At 39.7% G+C, this 18,255-nt stretch overlaps 1 protein-coding gene across 1 annotated transcript; it reads left to right on the forward strand.

Annotated features, from left to right (window-relative positions):
* The first annotated feature begins 1,757 nt into the window (after positions 1 to 1,757).
* si:ch211-198c19.1 (uncharacterized protein LOC100151013 homolog) lies at positions 1,758 to 17,524 on the forward strand. Its single transcript, XM_056380583.1, has 3 exons — positions 1,758 to 1,827; positions 16,528 to 16,661; positions 16,745 to 17,524. The coding sequence occupies exons 1-3, from the start codon at positions 1,758 to 1,760 to the stop codon at positions 17,354 to 17,356; spliced, it is 816 nt and encodes a 271-aa protein (XP_056236558.1). The 3' UTR covers positions 17,357 to 17,524.
* Positions 17,525 to 18,255: the final 731 nt, after the last annotated feature.

Consider the following 18,255-nt stretch of genomic DNA (forward strand, 5'->3'; position numbering starts at 1 on the left):
GGGAATATTCACTATCTGCCTGTTGTTGTCAGGCCTTGTTATTTTAGCACAATCACTGAGTGTCCAGTGGTGTTTTCAGTCATGGTGATCGTATCAGCTGAGGCACATCACAACTAAATGAAAAATAAAGTCTGGTGGCCTGACTCTCCTCTCTGTCCCAGTCGAACTCTGTTCCTGGAGGAAAACTGTTTTCCCTGAAGGAGCTGTCCATTCCTGTTGCCTCTATAGTTTCAGACTTTAAAAAAGGCTCTGCTGTTGTACTTGAACTACTCACCGTGAACTATACATTTGGGTTTATATTTCCACAGCTGACATCAGTTTACCTTCATCACAATTTCAGTCTGAAAACAGCTCTATGTTAAACAGATAGTGAGGGTCTACAAAGGTGGGATGAGGAAATATAATCCAGACATTGATGTCTAGCCCCTATGAATATGTATGTCGATGTATGTATGATTATATGGTAGACATATATAACATAAATATATATTCATCCCAAAGCCTGTCAGTATATGTTTATATTATACACAGTGGAGTCCAAAAGTCTGAGACCAGTTTCCCAGAATGAAGACTGACATAAGCCCATGGGAGTGTATAGGCTTCCAAATTTCACCTTGCCTGTAGACACACAAACAAACTAGTGTCTCCCCCTTTCCCTCTGTCCCTCTTAGATAACTGAGTCTTAAACTACAACCCACATTCCAATCCTGAGTAGAGATCAGCAGAGCACTCCTCACAGACACAGATCTGAGGAAGAATATAATTAATTATCTAACTGTTCTGTAACTCATGAGATGTTCCTATGCAGTAAGTCAATACCCAGTCTATCCTCTAGAATGGCTGAAATACAACATATAGATCTCAAGACAATATCTTTCATGTGAGCATACTGACTGTCACACAAGGTAACACACACTACATAACATCCAGAATGTCTTTATTATTATTATTACAGTCAAAGAACTGCTGTGTAATCCACATTTATAGACTATTAGCTTAAGGAAATGTTTATAATGTTGTTTGATCAATTAACCACTTGTATCATGATTAATTCCAGGTTTGAAGGATGTAATATGAAATCAACACTCGTATTACTCCTGTCTGTCATAATTAGTGCCATTAGGTTTATATGCTGTTTACTTTAATGTTTTATGGTCATGTTGGAAGACTTATATGCAAGTTTATGGGTAAACTCTAGAATTAAACAATTCAAAAGTTCCATGGAAAATTATTCTCTTCTCCAAGTTGAAACACAGGAGGAGACGGATGACGCCCCTGAAATGTGCGCCCACCCCCCGGGTATATAACAGTTGTGATCAATTCACACATAGCTCGAAGTCATCGGCTCCTACTCATTGCTTTTTGCCATTTTGCACTTTATCGTTTTGTCTGTGTCCTTTGTTCTTTCTGTGCCACCTGCTCCAAGTAACATTTTCTTGGTCTAGAGTGATATTTCATTTTATAAGCCAGGTCAAAAACAACTGAACCAAAACAACAGAAGTGCCTCCGAGTAATTCTGTAACTTTTTAATTATAATCATGTTTCATTTCTGAAGAGTTTTAGAGTCATCTGGTCAATGCCAATCTCCTCTAAAATTAACCAACCAAAGTGAAGTGCATTAGAGTTTATTTTGCATCAACCCGCAACACATCTGCACGACCGCCTGAGGAGAAGCCGACAAGAGTGCCTGAGACAGAAGGTCTACTAGCAAACTCCACCACACCTGAATTGCTGAGACACCGGCAGAATCCGTCACCATGATAACCGGACATGGCCTCCAGGAGAACCCACGTCTCCAGGGTTACCATGGCAACCTCAGCCCCCTGGGTTCCAGCCAAGGCCTACGACTCACAGTAGGCCGGTGTTGGGTCTGAGCTCTGCCTCACAAGCGGGACACCATAGATGTTGGGCCTTTGGTTGTCTATCAATTTATTGACTATCATAAATTTTAAATATTAAAATATAAATATTAAATAATAACTTTAAAATGAATTAAAGTCCTCGGGGGGACCAGCCTAAACTAATAGGCAAAATAGCCAATATTGGTTCAGTCTCAAATTATTACTATTAATCTGGAACTCTGATTGATAATTAACTTAAGTGTGTGAACATACAAGTACCCAATTGACTGTGTGACTAACCACAACCTAAGCAAATATAACAACAACAAGACATTAACCAACATGTACAGGTACAAAGGTTTAGATTTCTGCTGCTTAGCTGTGCTATGCTAGGAGAGGTTAGGCTCAGTTAACGTTACCCAGTTCTTGGAACAAAACAAAGAGATCCTTTCCAGTGTTGTTGTTAAATCCAGTGAGTTGCGAGGCTTCCTGGTGGAGTACAGTCCTGTCTGGCTTTGTTGCTTCCACTGTTATCTCCTTTGTTCTCCTCACAGAGTTAGCTGTTCCATGTTAACTCTGCTGTGGCTCCTGTTGCTTGGAAAATCAACTGGCTGACCTTGTGTTGTAGCTGCTGATTCTGAAGAGAACTTGGTTCACTCTCAGTTAATCCTAAACAGGTCGCTGCTGTTTAGGAGAAGAGTGTTGCAGTCTGCTGTGAGCAGAGAGCTGGTTTCTCAGGTAGCAGAGCTGACCTGGGCTGGGCCTTGTTGCTCCTTGAAGAGCCTAGAGGGGAGAGCAGGAGCTGCTCTCCTGAGCAAGCCAGAAAAAGAAGAGAGAGAACAGAGTAGGAGATCTGGTTTTGTCTGGTGACACCCTGGGGTGTGACATGTCACACACTGACCAACACTGATGAACTGTGGGGAAGTGAGTTCTTTTGTCTGTGGGACAAAGAAACATGTAGTCTCTCTAATGAGTCCCAACTGCCGATCTTAACCATCTGCTCATGACTGGGTTGATGTCGTAATATCACAATATTTAATCATGAAATCTCATCTGTAGACATAGTTCTCATTAGCTGTATAGAGACTGGAGATCCATCGAATCCAGAATCCAGGGCTTCTGATTGATTGATCACATTAATCAATGAAATAATTCATTGTTGTCATTGTCACTGTCATTCCCTCAGGACTAGCGCCCCCTTTCAATGAGAGCAAATTCTAAATTGTGGTATTCACGCTTCATACATATACAAATTGTACTTCTTATATGTTAGTGGGTATTTCTTGTATGTTATAAACTTTAATCTTCATGTATCCAGAGGATGTATATACTGCATGTGATAATAATATAAGTGACATATATTACATTTCTGTATAGGATTGATTGCAGGGTAAACAGTACAATAACAGTGTTCACATTAAAAAACTAACCAGGAATGAAACCAGGAACATGGAGGATCATTGTGTCAGAGCATGAATGTAGTCAGTGCTAAGGTTAGTCTGAACAAATGGAAAAATTAGTTGAGCATTGTGCTACATCTTTACATCTTAAGTGAATGACCTGATTTGTATCTAAAGTCAGTGGCACTGACACAGACACAGATACTGTGACCAGACAGGAACTCATCGTGACATCAGGTCCACCCAAAACTCTCACACACATCTCAGCTGAACTCATCGTCATCACACACTCATTTCACTTCCTGACACACATTCAGATTAATATTCATTCAGGCCCAGCAGAGACTTTGCTCTCAAAAAAACACAAGAAATAACTCTTCCCACAGTTATATGTAGCTTCATCTATAACATCTGGTATGGCAGCTCTGAACCTCATGTAAAAACCTTGGCATCATCAATAAAGCATTCAAGATCAAAGCTTCCCTCCTACAACACACATATAATCAAAAAATGGCAGGTAAACTCATATCTGAGCCCTGTCACTGTCTGATTGTCCACCACATCATCCTGCTTCACGAGTCTATGGGGATTGACTCACTGTTGGAGCCAGACTCTAGTGGTCAGTAGAGGAACTGCAGCTTTTAACACTGCAGCATTTTTCAGCCTCAGAGTTTGATGTCTGATGTCTACCATGCTGTATCAAAACCTAAAAGTAGCCATCTGTGCTGACATCACATTTAACTCTCAGTCATGATTGAAGGCAGAACACAACAGACATCTGCAGATTACTGACAAAGTAAAAATACACATTTGTTACAAAAGATCTTAGTAAAACCTGCTTACTAGAAGTTTCAAGATGTTTCTCAGCAGATGAAGTAGGCCCAGTTGTCATGGAGATCTTTTAAAAGAGTTATCATGTCACCTAACTTTGGTCACATGATAACTCTGTTAAAAGATCAAGGAGGCATCTGGTCTCAGGTATGGTTTTTTCTGGTTCTCCAATGGCTCCCGGTCAATGACCTTTGACCTCTTACCTGTCGATTCTGTGGTTTAGTTCTTGATGTTTCATCAATGTAGTGTTCACCACAGATGTCACGTCTTCACGATGTCACAACCTTCATGTGACTGAAATTCCACATTTAACAACTGAACCAAACTCCTGATCTTTGACAATATGGCTGAAATCCTCTATATGGATATCATAGTATTAATAATGATAATAATGTACATGGAGCGAGAGTGAAGAGGATGTGGTCATGTCTCTTGGTTCTGGTTAAAAGCCTGGCATCTCAGTTCTATACAGTCTGGAGGCGAGCAATAGATTTCTGGTTGAGACAAGTAAAAAGACTATTGCAGTGATCCAGGCGTGATGGGATGAAGGTGTGCAAAATAATCTCTGTCTTTGAAAGTTAAAAACGATTGTACTTAGAAATATTTCTGTGATGGTAAAAACATGATTGTACAAGTTTAGTGATGACGCTGCTCAAAACTGAGATTATTGTCAAACCAGACACTGAGATTTTCTGCAACAGGCTTAATATTATCTGACAGGGAACCAGCAGATGGCAGAATTTGGGGCCCAATAACCAGAATCTCAGTTTTGTTTGAGTTCAACTGGAGAGCATTTTTTGACATCCAGTTATTAACATCACAAACAGTCATTGAGAGAACTCAGCACTCACGGGTCAGTGGGTCTAACTGACAGGTACAGGTGTGTGTCATCAGCATAAAAATGAAAAGAAACACCATGTCTTTGAATAATGTATCCAAGGGGAAGCATGTAGAAGCAGTATTAAATTCGTCCTAGAACTGACCTGGGGCACATTGTACTCTACATGAGAAAATGAAGGAACAAAGTTGTTCATGGAGACACATAACCTCCTATTTGACAGGTAAGATAAAAATCATTCTAAAGCTGTGTCAGATATCCACACCCAGTTCCCAGACTAAGAGTGCTGAGCACATGCCATCATCAGCAGCCATTAAAAGGTCATTAGTAAGTTTGAGTATGGCGGTCTCAGGACTCTGATACTTCCTGAAGTAAAAAAATCTAAAAGTTTTTGATATTTGTATATGCATATAGAATTTACATAAGATAACTGCAGTCAGGTTAAATACATATGCGATTAACCAAACCACCCAACCATGTCACAGCCCTAAAACATGTGGAGCATATATTTAAAGTATAAAACATCACACACACCATTCACTTCCAGCATCTACACTGCCTCGTTTTTCTTTCTGCCCTTCTTCTCCCGAGTTTCAACCTCAGCTTAGAGAAACAAACTGTCTGTGGAGGGTTGAATCCTCAGCTCTAATACATGTGATCAAAGCGGTGTGTAAGATCAGTCGGTCAGAGTTTTAAGCAAATGGACAGGTACATCACACGCACAGACAGCTGAGAGCAGAGAACAGATGCTGACACTGTCTGGTGACAGGAATATCTTTTTCTTTTTTTAAAGACATGGGCACCAGCTGGGTCTGGCAGCATATTGGGCTCGGATCCTATTTATAGAAATAAAGATACTGAAAAATAGAGAGAAAAATCTAAAACAAAGCTCACATATGAAATGTCAGCACTCAGTTCGGCTGTCGTAAAATTCCCGACTAGACCTTTGGTCAATAGCAACAGGGAAACATCTGTTCAGTCCCACATTCATTCTGCAGCATTAAAACGACCCCAAACATGCAACCAGTGTCACAAAGAACCGTCTTCATTATTAAACAGGACAAGTAGTCCTGCAACAGATGGTCTGGCCCTAGCAGAGTCCTGATCTCAACATCATGGAGTCAGTTCTCCAATATGCTGGGAAACCATACCTGCCAAGTACCTGAAAAACCTGTGCAGGTGTATCCAGGAGGACTGGTTTTAAAGGTAAAGGGAGGTCACAGAAAATATTGATTTGATTTAGGTTTTTCCTGTTTACTAAAGTCAATAAATAAATAAAAACTATTCATGGCTTTATCTTTGAAAACATTCCCACCTCATTTTCAGTGCCCAAAGTTAAATATATAACTGCACATGATAGACACTGCAAACATTAACTTTAGGATTTGATAAACACCCAAGATCTTTAAAGCCGCTAAAAATCTGGTTTCAAATCTTAAGTTATTGTCAATAACATCAAATATTCATGGATAAATAAGCAACAATTGTAGTTGAAATTGAAAAAAAATTTTTTTTAGATATTTCTTCTTAAGAGACCAGTTAATCTTCAGCAGGATAGTGGGAGTCTGATCAGGTGTGATGAACAGTGACCTGGCAACATGAACAAACATCCCCACGTGTCTTTATGTTTTGAGATTGAGAATATTGTAAAAAATCCTGACCAGTGCACAAAAGCACATGATATCAGATTTTTTTTTCAATTTCGTACCGCCCACAACAAACCAGTTAGAAGAGCACAGACAAAAACACAAACACAGAAATATCTTAAATCAAATAAACAGTAAGCGACTGATTGAGAATATGGCCCTTTAACATTTCCAAGCAAGTATTACAAAATACTACTACTACTACTACTAATTATAATAATAATAATAATAATAATAAAAAATTATAACAATAACAAAAATAAGAATAATGATTATTAAATAGAACAAATAGATAAAAAAATAAACTTCTAAACAGTCTTGCTCTTTAGCTACTGACTCCAGGATTTAAAGGAGCCATTTGCAAATTTAGCTATTGATACATAGCTAACGTCAGCATTAACAGCTTTTTATTTACCAGTCTAGAAGAAACGTGAGGTTCAGCATCTAACTTCATTCCTTTACTCACCAACAGCCGTATTTCTACGTCTTCTTTCCTTCTCCTAAAGTTAGCATGCTAACCAGCTAGCCCTGTCTCGTCACTTTCCGATACTGAGTCACTGTAGCGTCCAGTCTGTCCTGAAGAAGTAGCTCTGCTCAGAGGACATTTTATAACCTCTTGTATTATAAATACAAAGATGACTGCAGCTATTAATGCTAACTTTAGCTATGTAGCAATAGCAAAACTTACAAAAAGCTCCTTTATGGATGATGATTTAGCTTATAGGTCAACCAGTCTGTCTGTTGGTTTACTGATTAGAAACCAACATCATTAAGAAGTTATAATAAAATCAGAACGTGTTCCTCGGGCAGGTTGAGGGTCTGAGGACAGAGGGTGTTATGTGCTGAGCTTTACTAAAATTGTAGACCCGTAAAATAAGCATGAGAACATCTAATAATAACTTTTGTTGTCAATAAGAAAAATACAGTTGATTAATAATCAGAATTTAATATCAAATTCAAGTGTAAATCCTGTGTGTCTTCATTGTACAGGTCTAACTTGAATGACTTGTGTTTTTGAGACTTGGTTACTATGATTAAATGACTGTGGTTTTGCTGCCTCAGTGTGGCTCAGTTTCCTTACTGAAGCGTTACAGTCTCTGCCCACTGTGCTGCTCCTAAGATCACTAGGGATAAAGGAGCTGTGCAGGTTACCACCCATTGGTCAAACTGACAGGTGAGGCTTCTGCTATCACTCTATAGGGGTTGTTACCTGAACAGCTGACAGGTTTCATACATCAATGTTAGTTTAGGACAGTTGTTTGTGTTTTTTGTCTAAGTCAGCTGTTTGCTGATCAAACAGATGTGGCTCTGTCAGCATAAGCGGCTTTAATTCAAGTCAAATTGTCAGTTCACAAATCTGAATCTCAGTGTGTGCAGCAAAGGAAAAATGTGCCTCAGGAAGGATTTCAAACTTTGTCTTTATATATTATACACATATACAGGTGCATCTCAATAAATTAGAATATCATGGAAAAGTTCATTTATTTCAGTAATTCAATTCAAAAAGTGAAACTTGTATATTATATAGATTCATTTCACACAGAGTGAAATATTTCAAGCCTTTATTTCTTTTAATTTTGATGATTATGGCCTACAGCTAATGAAAACCCAAAATTCACTATTGAATTAATGAAATAAATGAACTTCCATGATATTCTAATTTATTGATGTCAGGGTTAGTGGTAAGTAGGACCCAAATGCAGCCAACACATGGGAGACGGTGCAGACAGGTTTATTTAACTAAAGAACTTAAATCACAAGCACAGGGAACCATAGGGGATGACAACATGAGAACATGAACAGGTAACATGAACAGAGCAAAAACAAACCAGACATGAACAGACTACGTGAACAGATTGAGGATTAACCAGACATGAACAGATCGAGGACAAACCCAGAGAGACAACAGATGAACCGACACAGATGAAGGGGAGCACAAAGACTATATAGACAAGGGAGGCGAGGGTGATTGAACACAGGTGAAACACATTAGGGCGGGGCAGACAATCACCACAGACACAGGACCAAGACAGGAAGCAAAAACACTGACACACAAGGAAACCAATTACAAAATAAAACAGGAAGTGCGAAAAGTCCAAACAAAACTAACAAAAGGTGTCTGCCATAGCAAACCATGACAACTGAGATGCACCTGTACATATATATGTCTTAACATACACTCACCGTCTGTGGCCTAGAGGGTTTAAAACACTTAGTATTAATGTATTTTATTGCCTTGCTTGAGCAACAGGAGATTTGATGATTTAAACTTGTTTATATTAAAGCTGTTTATAATCACGATGCAGGTATATTTCATTAAGAACAAACATCATCAGGATGTTACAAGTGAACATGAGGCCAGAAAGGTCTCTAGATTTGGATTTTAGTCTTAACAGCCGGTATAATTTTGTGACATTGCATTCTCCTTCAAACTTAAAGTGATAGTTCAGGTTATTTGATGTAGCATTGTGGGAGATAGTCGTGTATGACCTGCAGTAGATTCAGATCAGTACTCTATAGCAGCGGCACACTGGCAGAGTGATGAGCACTGAAACAATCCAATATCTGCTGAAATCAACGCTTGATTTAGAATATTTTCAGCACTGTATCTTTCCGTCAAAACAGAACTTTGGCATTACATTTTCTCAACCGCTGATATTCCTCTGCATGGACGCACCAACACTGAGCACTGTATTACATTGCAGATCAGCTGTTTGAGCGGTTTGTGGAGGAAACGGCAAATAAAATAAAATAAAAATTAGTGATTATGACAGTGACTTCGAAATTATGGGGGGGGCTGGGGGGGTGTTCTTGATTCAGACATGGACCCCCCCAGAAGAGGTAAAAACAACAGTTCAGGGGGGTAAACATCTTTATACAATACTTACCTGTGATTTTAAATCACAGGCCTATATTTCTCATATTCATGCCTGGAATAATCTTGTGATATGATTTCAGACACTCCTGAAGTGGACCTTAACCTTGACATTACCTGAATGTCTCATCTGCTGCCTCACTCCATCAGTCGCGTACATCTTCCAATCTCTGCTCCTGTGTGTCCTGTAGACACTGTTGGTAGTAGCAGAAGCTAACTATCTAGCCTGTTTAATGGACCAGGAACCCTGACTATTAAGACTTGTGGACCTAATTAGATTAACGTTGGCATGAGCTTTATAAATGTTTTGCTAACTTCATCTTCTGAGAGGAACAGATCCTGGGATCGACTGTTGTCTTCTACTTGTTTATCCAACTCACAATAGTTCCCATCGTAGAAATGGTCCATTCTTTACAGGATAGCACGCGTCCTCAGGCCATTGTACCGCTGCATCCGTCGTGCCTTTATCTGTCTGTGTTGCTGCATCTGTCTTACTTAGCGAACATTGGACACTTACAGATTGCTGAAGTGAATGGACTGGTGGATTGTCAGGTTCCTCCATGATCTGGGTCGTGTCCGCTGGTTCCCCTTCAGAGGTCGTTTACATCCTAGCAGGAGCGCATCCAGCGACTCCTGCCTTTGACATTTGTTCGAGCGAATTTCACTCGCTATCCGGTGCCGTTTAGACTCCTTACGGGAGAAAATTGTAGGCACAGCATTTGGTTTTAGTCTTCATTTATAACCAGCAGCTGTGGTCGGGTAAATGCTTCAAATGCATCAGGAGAGAAGTGACAAGAGCACAACTGCGGGTCTTTCGGGAGTTGTGTGCGTCCACAAGCATTTTCCCAATCCGCTCTCCTCTTCTTATCGCTCGGAAAACAGTGAAGACTTACATCACTACTCTTGTTGCCTTTCAACTGGAAACTACAACCAAAAGCAGCACAATGTGGCATTGTATTGATATTTTTCCTACTATTAGCAGGTAAAATCAGCAGCAGGTAAAGGTAACGCCATTAGCTTACCTTTTGAGTGCAACCGCTTTACGTCATCGACTCACAGTGCATTGCACACCTAAAGTAATGGTGGCCTCCGTTTTAAGACTTTAGACCAAGTAAGTAGAATATGAAGAATCCTATCTGCTGCCATGTAATGATTTAGCAGGTGGTGTTAATCCAGTTCCAGGAAGCTCCAGGAAGTCCTAAATCAAATTTTCTGAGACCTGTGAACAGACACATACTCTCACTCACACCATTCCATAGATGGAGTACTGTCGAAGCCCTTTCACATTGTAGTCTCATCCTGTGCGCTGATATTAAAACTTATAACACTTTGGCTTAATTACTGGAGCTGACGTGTGCTGCAGATTTAATGGGGGTCCATTTTGTGTGGGGAAAATATAGTGTATGTTGAGTGTGCAGGTTAATTTCAGAAGTGGCTGTGGGAGCAGGCTGACACTGCAGTAAAAGGATGAGGTATAGAGCGAGCCCTGGGGTGCCTGGCAGCTCCTCAATAGAAGTGTCAGACTGGCTTACAGGGAAGGTTTTACTGCCAGTCTGACTCAGTCAATGTCGACGCTTCATCAAGGAAGCACAAAAAGCACAGATGTACTTACGTCTGCCAAGTGTGACAATGACAATGAAATTTTCTCTTTCTCTCATGCACACACAGATAAAAACACAACCACACACACACACACACACACCACTGCAATTCTTTCCTCGTGGGGGCTTTATATTGACTACATCCACAGCCATGATCCCAAAACTTTACCTTTCAAAATACATCACCCCACCCATCTGGTGCTTTGGCCTTGTTGCTGTACTTCAGGTGTGTTTTGGACTCAGTCTTCACAAGCCCTGAAAAATTATACATTGTTTAAAATTTCTATGCCTGTTTATTTTATTTGTGCAAAGCATTTTAGGATCCCTGCATCACTGCAACAGCTGTTGACACAGAACTCATGGCTTCAAAGTGTTTTCCACACCAAACTACTACAGGCCTCATTTTCATTCTAACTTCAGTTATAAAATTTAACATTGCCTTTCAAAGAATTGTGACTGAAATCTGAAGGGTTTTTGTACTTTATTGTTTTGTAAATTTAAAGCTCCATATTTTCCTCTTCTCCTGTGTTTCATTTTAAGTGTTGATATATAAGAAGATATATTTGTGGTTTTAGGAACCAAAACCATCTCAGTGAAATTTTACATCTCCTCTCTCAGGCTTCTCTCTGGAGCTCTAGTAACAACAGGTCAGTGAGCCAATCAGAAGAGAGGAGGCTCTGAGTCTCCTCTGATTGTCCAACTGTTTCCTGAGTGATCCAATAAAAAATATAGCAGATTTCAGGTAAACACTCAGAAAGGGGCTTGGTGACTGCTTTTTTTGTGACATCACAAAGTTACAGAAGTTCTGACAGCTGGTTTTAAGGCTCAGTTTCTGAATACAGGCTGTGTGCATTTCTCTGTGGACTGAAGCTTTGATACTTTCACAGTATTAATATAGAACCTAGACCTGCTTTATAATCAAACAACACATGAACATCTACCTTTAGACTGGATGGACCTTTAATTTTTTAAAAGCTCCTCTGGCAACTCAGAGTCTTCTTGGCTGAGCCTCTACAATCTTTGCTCACCTGGATTTGGGAAGTTTGTCCCATTGTTCCTGACAGACCCTCTCGGTGGGAAGCGTGTGTGAACTGTCGTCTTCAGGTCTCTCCACAGATGACTATGGGGTGTAAGTCTGGTCTTTGGCTTGGACACTTAAGGACAGTCAGAGATTTGTCCTTAAGACACTCCCATGTTGTCTAGGCTACTTGCTTCAGGTCACAGACGAGTTGAAAAGTGAACCCTTCCCCCCAATATCAGGTCGCGTCCAATCTGGGGCAGCTTTTCTTCAAGGACCTTTCAGTATTTTGCTGCGTTCATCCTTCCCTCAGTTCAGACCAGTCTCTCTGTCCCCTGCAACTGAGTGTCCTCTGATAGCCACTCTACCATAAAGGCCTGATTGGACTCTGTGAAGGGTCCCGGTGCCTCCAGGCCACTGTGCTCCTTGGAACTCAAAGCTTGAGACAAGGTTTTATATCCTTGTCCTGGTCTAAGAATGATCCACGGAGAGATCCTTTCACTTCATGGCTTGGTTTTTGTTTTGCAGTGTGAATTGTGGGGGGCCTTAATTACACAGGTGTGTGCCTTTTTAAATTATGTCCAATCAATTCAATTTGCCACAGGTGGACTCCAGTCAAGTTCTAGACACAGTTCAAGGATAAATAAAGCAAACAGGAAGCACCTGACCTCACCTGTGAGCGCCACCGCAAATGTGAGAGGGATTTCTACAATACAATAAAATGTACAAAGAGAAGAAATCTGGGTGGTTCCTAAAAGCCAAAGTGTGTACAGTACTCTAAGCTATTGGCAGTCATTGTGTGTTAGCACTAGCTAGCCTGTTAGCAGGGAACTACATCTAAGCCAAATCTGGAGATGCTGCCGTGGCGCTTTGATAAAGATGGAAAAAATGTCTGAATCCCTTCATGTTGCTCTTGTTGCTGCTGATGACAGCCAACATGTGGAGCAGCTTGTGGTAGACAGTCCACACAAGGTGGTGGAACCAGCGGTTTCACTCTGGCTCATGATGCTGAATAAAGAAGGAAACCTGCAGCACTTTGTGTGTTTATTCATTTCACTATTTCATAGTAGTTTTTACTTTTTCCTCTTTCCTACAAAGCAGTTTCCCTGCTTGTGTTTCTGATCTCGCACTGTCGTTAACTTGTGCTGTTATTGTGTGCATTCATTATCAGTCTGTTTAATGACACACAAAAATGACAGGAAGATGATTATTAGTTTCTGTTCATATCCAGTGGTTAGACCTGAATGATGAAACAGCACCTCTGTGTTTCCCCTTCCTCTTCTCTGGGCCACATTTATTACATCTATGAAAATGTGATAATAATATGAAAAGGGCCAGATATTTTATTCATAAAGTAAACAACATCAATACTAAAGCCTGAATGCACAAAAAGATAAAGGTCACCTTAGTCTGGTGACATATTGTACTGTGAGGATTATCAGTATTCACATGAACTCATGTGAGCTGCTATCAGACTGCAGCTGCAGTGCTGTTATATTACACAGGGTGTAATAGAATTTGCCTGGCCAGTTCTTTAATTTCAGATTTACAACCTAAAGATATAAAAAAAAAAGTCTGTCATTATTTATGAAACTCAATGTGTTTTGGAAAGTAGTTAAGATTTTAGATCCACAGGCTTAAGCTGTAGTCAGGCTGCTGAATCATACCTGACAAGGTCAGTTCAAACTCATTCCTTGGTCCTCACTCAGACATGAGGAAGGTGTTCACACTAGAAGACTGAGCCAAGTCCAAGCACATACACAAAACCTCCTTGTGTATGTCTGTGGTTTTAAACCTGTGTTTTTGTTTTTGCTGCTGAATTGTAAAGCGCTTTCATTCATTCATTCACATTGGGATCTCACAGACATGTAGACACTACACCCAAAATACTATCACTCATGTAGACATGTGGACTCATAAAAGCCTGACAAGTCGACCAACACATTTGACAGTTTTTGTAGTAACACTGTATTTACTGAGGTTACCTGGGAACACTGCTGGGACAGCACAGGATAAGAAACCAGTGGAATAATGACTTAGACTAATAATAATGATAATAATAATAATACATTTTCCATTAAGTTTGCTCACTAACACACTGTCATGTTGCTATTTGGCTCCATTGCCCTGACCAAGAGGCTGAAAAATGAAGTCAACAGTGAAGAACCAAAAGCTGCAGTTCCTCTAATGGCCACTAGAGTCTGGCTCCAACAGTGAGTCAGTCCCCATAGACTCCCATGTTAAAATGTCCAACTTTACAGCAGAAATAAACATGTTTACAGCCTGGTACAGTTTTGGTCTCTAGAGCTAATTTCCTCCTTCATGACACCTGTTTATATAACTCACCTGTTTACATTTTACATTTTTAACTAAAGTTATGGAGAATTGAGTACACAGCCTCTTTGAGTGACAGGTAGGTGAGCGTATGATTGCAAAAAATCTAAATGCACTCAAGTCTCAGCTCCCGACTAACCAAGAAGAAGCTCAACAAATGCTCTGACTGCCACACCGACGTCCCAAAATTAAAAATCAATTTGAACCAATCCTAAATATGCAACATTGAAATCATCAAAGTTTATTTATATCTGATTGGTTGGTGTGGCCACAGCGGGTAGAGCAGCTACTTCTCTATCATTTCACTTCATCACGACTCTCTGGTCACATGCCTCCCGGCTGCAGGAACCCTCCTGCCTCTGTAACTGTAAAGAAAACACAACTGTTCAACAGAAAAAAGAGAAAAAAATCAAGGTACAAAATTTGTAGCAATGAAATAAATGTAGTAACTGACCAACTGGTGGTGTCACAATATATTTAATACTATATATACATATATATATATATATATATATATATATATATAATTTGCATTGTTCTAGTTGTCATTTGTAAGCAGTTTAAGGTAAGGCAAATTCATTTTTATAGCATCTTTCAACAGCAAGGAAATTCAAAGTGCTCAACATAAAAGTAATAATAATAATAATTGGCTTAAACTTAATTGATATATGGAGAAAAGCCCACCCTAAGCAGTCAACCTTCTCATGTTATTCTGCCACCTGTCAGACATTCTCCAGAATTGACTACTTTTTGGTCTCTTCTTCTATAACATCCATGATCCCCAAGAGCTGGTACGATAGCATCATCACCTTCATTTATTTTGAACACGCCACAACCTCTGAATTACACCACAAGGTGGCGCCTTCAGTCATTTTGGCTCAAAGACCCAGAATTTATGAAGTTTGTTGGGACACAGATTGACTATTACTTTCAAATTAATACAACCCAAACGTCAGCTGCTACACGGTGGGAAGCATTTAAAGCCTTCCTGAGAGGCCAGATGAGAAGTTACACAAGCTATAAACACAAATCCTGGAGGTTGGAGATGGATGAGTTGGAATAAAAGATATTGAAACAAACCATTTCAAAAATCCTTCTCAACAGTCGTTTAAGGAACTTAATGGACTCAGAGCTAAATATAATGTTTAATCTGTAAATAAAGTTTGCTGAATATTTGTTTCTTAGAAGCCAAACAATGTATTGCTTGCTCTTGGAAATCAGACATACCTTGTACCACAGCACAATGGTTGAGGGGAATGACCTTTTATTTTGCTTTAAACTGGACAAGTTTTGGAAAATATGGAATATTTTCTATAATTTTCTTGAGAATAACAATATGGATATAGATGGTTGGATGGATGACAAATAGAACTGAGTTGTTTTCATTTTATTTTGATTTATTTATTTATTTATTTACTCTCCGGTCTTTCTAGTTTGGTTTTTGTCTTGTCCCTTTTTTTTTTTTTTTGATTAAAGTATAAATAATGTAATCTTTATGATTGTAGTGTGGATTATGTGTGAGTAGAAACCATATGCTATATTTATGCTTTATTACAAGTCCCCTTTCTGTTTCTGTTTTTGCTTTGTTTCATTACAATGTGCCTTATTGTGTTGTTCTGTATTGTTCTCTGTTTGTTTGTAAAATGAACAAAATCTATAATAAATAAATGTTTAAAAATAATAATAATAATAATAATAATAATAATTTACTTCTATTTGAGTAATTTTATAGTAGTAGCAGTAATTTTTTTTTTTTTTTTTTTTTACAGAAGAACGGTTTTGCAGCTCACTCTCCACACAGATGTTGTTCACGGGTCGGAGTGAAAGCAGAAGTTAAATAAAAACATTCTTGATCATCTTGATAATCACTCGTCCTCTTGTCATGGTGCACACACACTCTGAATGAACACACATTTGAAAACAACACAGAGTTCACTATGAAAATCTATCTTTACACATGCAACTTACAGACTTTAGCTCCACTTTGCAGCTGTCAACATTACATACACGGGTATTTAAAGCTGAGGTTTAATTCATCCAAATTTAAAGCAGACTTACTGCAGAGCCCAGCTGTGCAGCAACACTTCCTCTTTCCTTGCAAACAGAGAGTGAAAATAACTTCACCTCTGGTCAAAACTACAAGGAGGCAGTTTAAATCTGACACATACAAGACGAAGAGAAGTCAACCACAGACCCACGGGGCCGAGCCGCTCTGCAGCAGAAAGCTCGGACTCTTTAGTTGCAGACAAATCTGCTCCTGACATTAACAACTTACAGGTATGTTGTAAAGAGATGAAGATGTTCTATATGCAACATAAACAGACGTTTTATCAGATATAATGATTGGTCTCTTTTCATAGATTACTTCGACGTGGAACACGGTAAAAAAGATGAAGTCCTTGTTTCATTTCACGTTGCTGGCGTCAGTCATCCTGAGCTCGTGTCTGAAAACCCTCGACTCAGACCAGGAGCTGCAGGACAGCGGGTTCGGTCAGCCTCCGCCTCGCCACGGCCTCAAGCTGCTGGTGTGGTACGTTCAGAGCTGCCTGGACAACAACATGGTGGCTCTGTGTGATCCCACGCGAGGAGAGTATGGATTCCATGCGTTTCGGAACCGAGGGCCGCGGCCTCTGCTCCCGGTGATAAAGGACAAACGGCAGTACGGCTACTACACCGTCGGAAATCTCAACGCTCCGCATGCCAAGGACCTGCCGGACGAGGTCAGGAAGTACTACAACCGCCACGACCCCGAGAGTAACATGGACAGAGTTTTGGTGAGATACAATAACAACAACAAACACATCGAGGAGATCTATGCGTCTGCACATTATAAGGCTAAAGAGACGTACAGAATCGGCCCCGATCTCGTCGCCTCTCTTCGAGGAATCTCTGCAGAATCTCTCTATGACGACTTCAGCAGCTCTGGAACTCTTCAAAACCTCCTGATGCATTTTTTAAACAATCTTGAATGACTTATCTGCTTTTCTTTGTAGTCAGAAAGAAAGTGCCAGATAACTTTGATGGGCTTGTTTTAAGGCTTGAGTGTGAGAAAGGAAAGTTTGTGTAACTCTGTAAAATCTGCTTGTAGAACATTCAACATGCTTAAGTGTCTTTGAACATTAAAATAAGTGTTAAAATTTGATGTTTTTGATTATTTTTTGTTCAGTAACTGAGACACGATCGTTTCATTGTGTATTTTTGGTAACAGGTCGGTAATACAACAGGAAAACTGTGCCCACACAAATACAGATGTAAATTTGAAGTTTTGTCTTAAACCTCCATATTTTCCTCTTCTCCTGTGTTTTATTTGAAGTGTTGATCCATCAGAAGATATATTTGTGGTTTTAAGAACCAAAAACCATCTCAGTGTAGTTTTATATCTCCTCTCTCAGGCTTCTATCTGGAGCTCGAGTAACAACAGGTCAGTGAGCCAATCAGAAGAGAGGAAGCTCTGAGCCTGCCTCAAACTGCTTTGCTGTGACATCACAAAGTTCCAGAAGTCCTGACGGCTGGTTTTAAGGCTCAGTTTCTGAATACAGGCTGTGTGCATTTCTCTGTGAACTGAGGCTTTGATACTTTCACAGTATTAATATAGAACCTGGACCTGCTTTATAATCAAACAACACATGGACATCTACCATTAGACTGGATGGAGCTTTCAAACAACAGTTGTGCTCATAGAAACAGCGAAACATGTTTTCTTTGCTTTAATCATCTTCCTGCTCATTACAAGCTCCATCCTTAATACAGTTCCAGTGTAAATGATTGGGCACAAAATCCTCAGCCGTTGTTCTAGTCTAAGTTTTATTTTAAGTTAATATTAGGCTTCAGTCGTCTGAATCAGTGAAATCAAGCAGATATCTCCGGTCTT

Source organism: Seriola aureovittata, chromosome 7 (assembly GCF_021018895.1).
Source record: "Seriola aureovittata isolate HTS-2021-v1 ecotype China chromosome 7, ASM2101889v1, whole genome shotgun sequence".
Lineage (NCBI taxonomy): Eukaryota > Metazoa > Chordata > Actinopteri > Carangiformes > Carangidae > Seriola > Seriola aureovittata.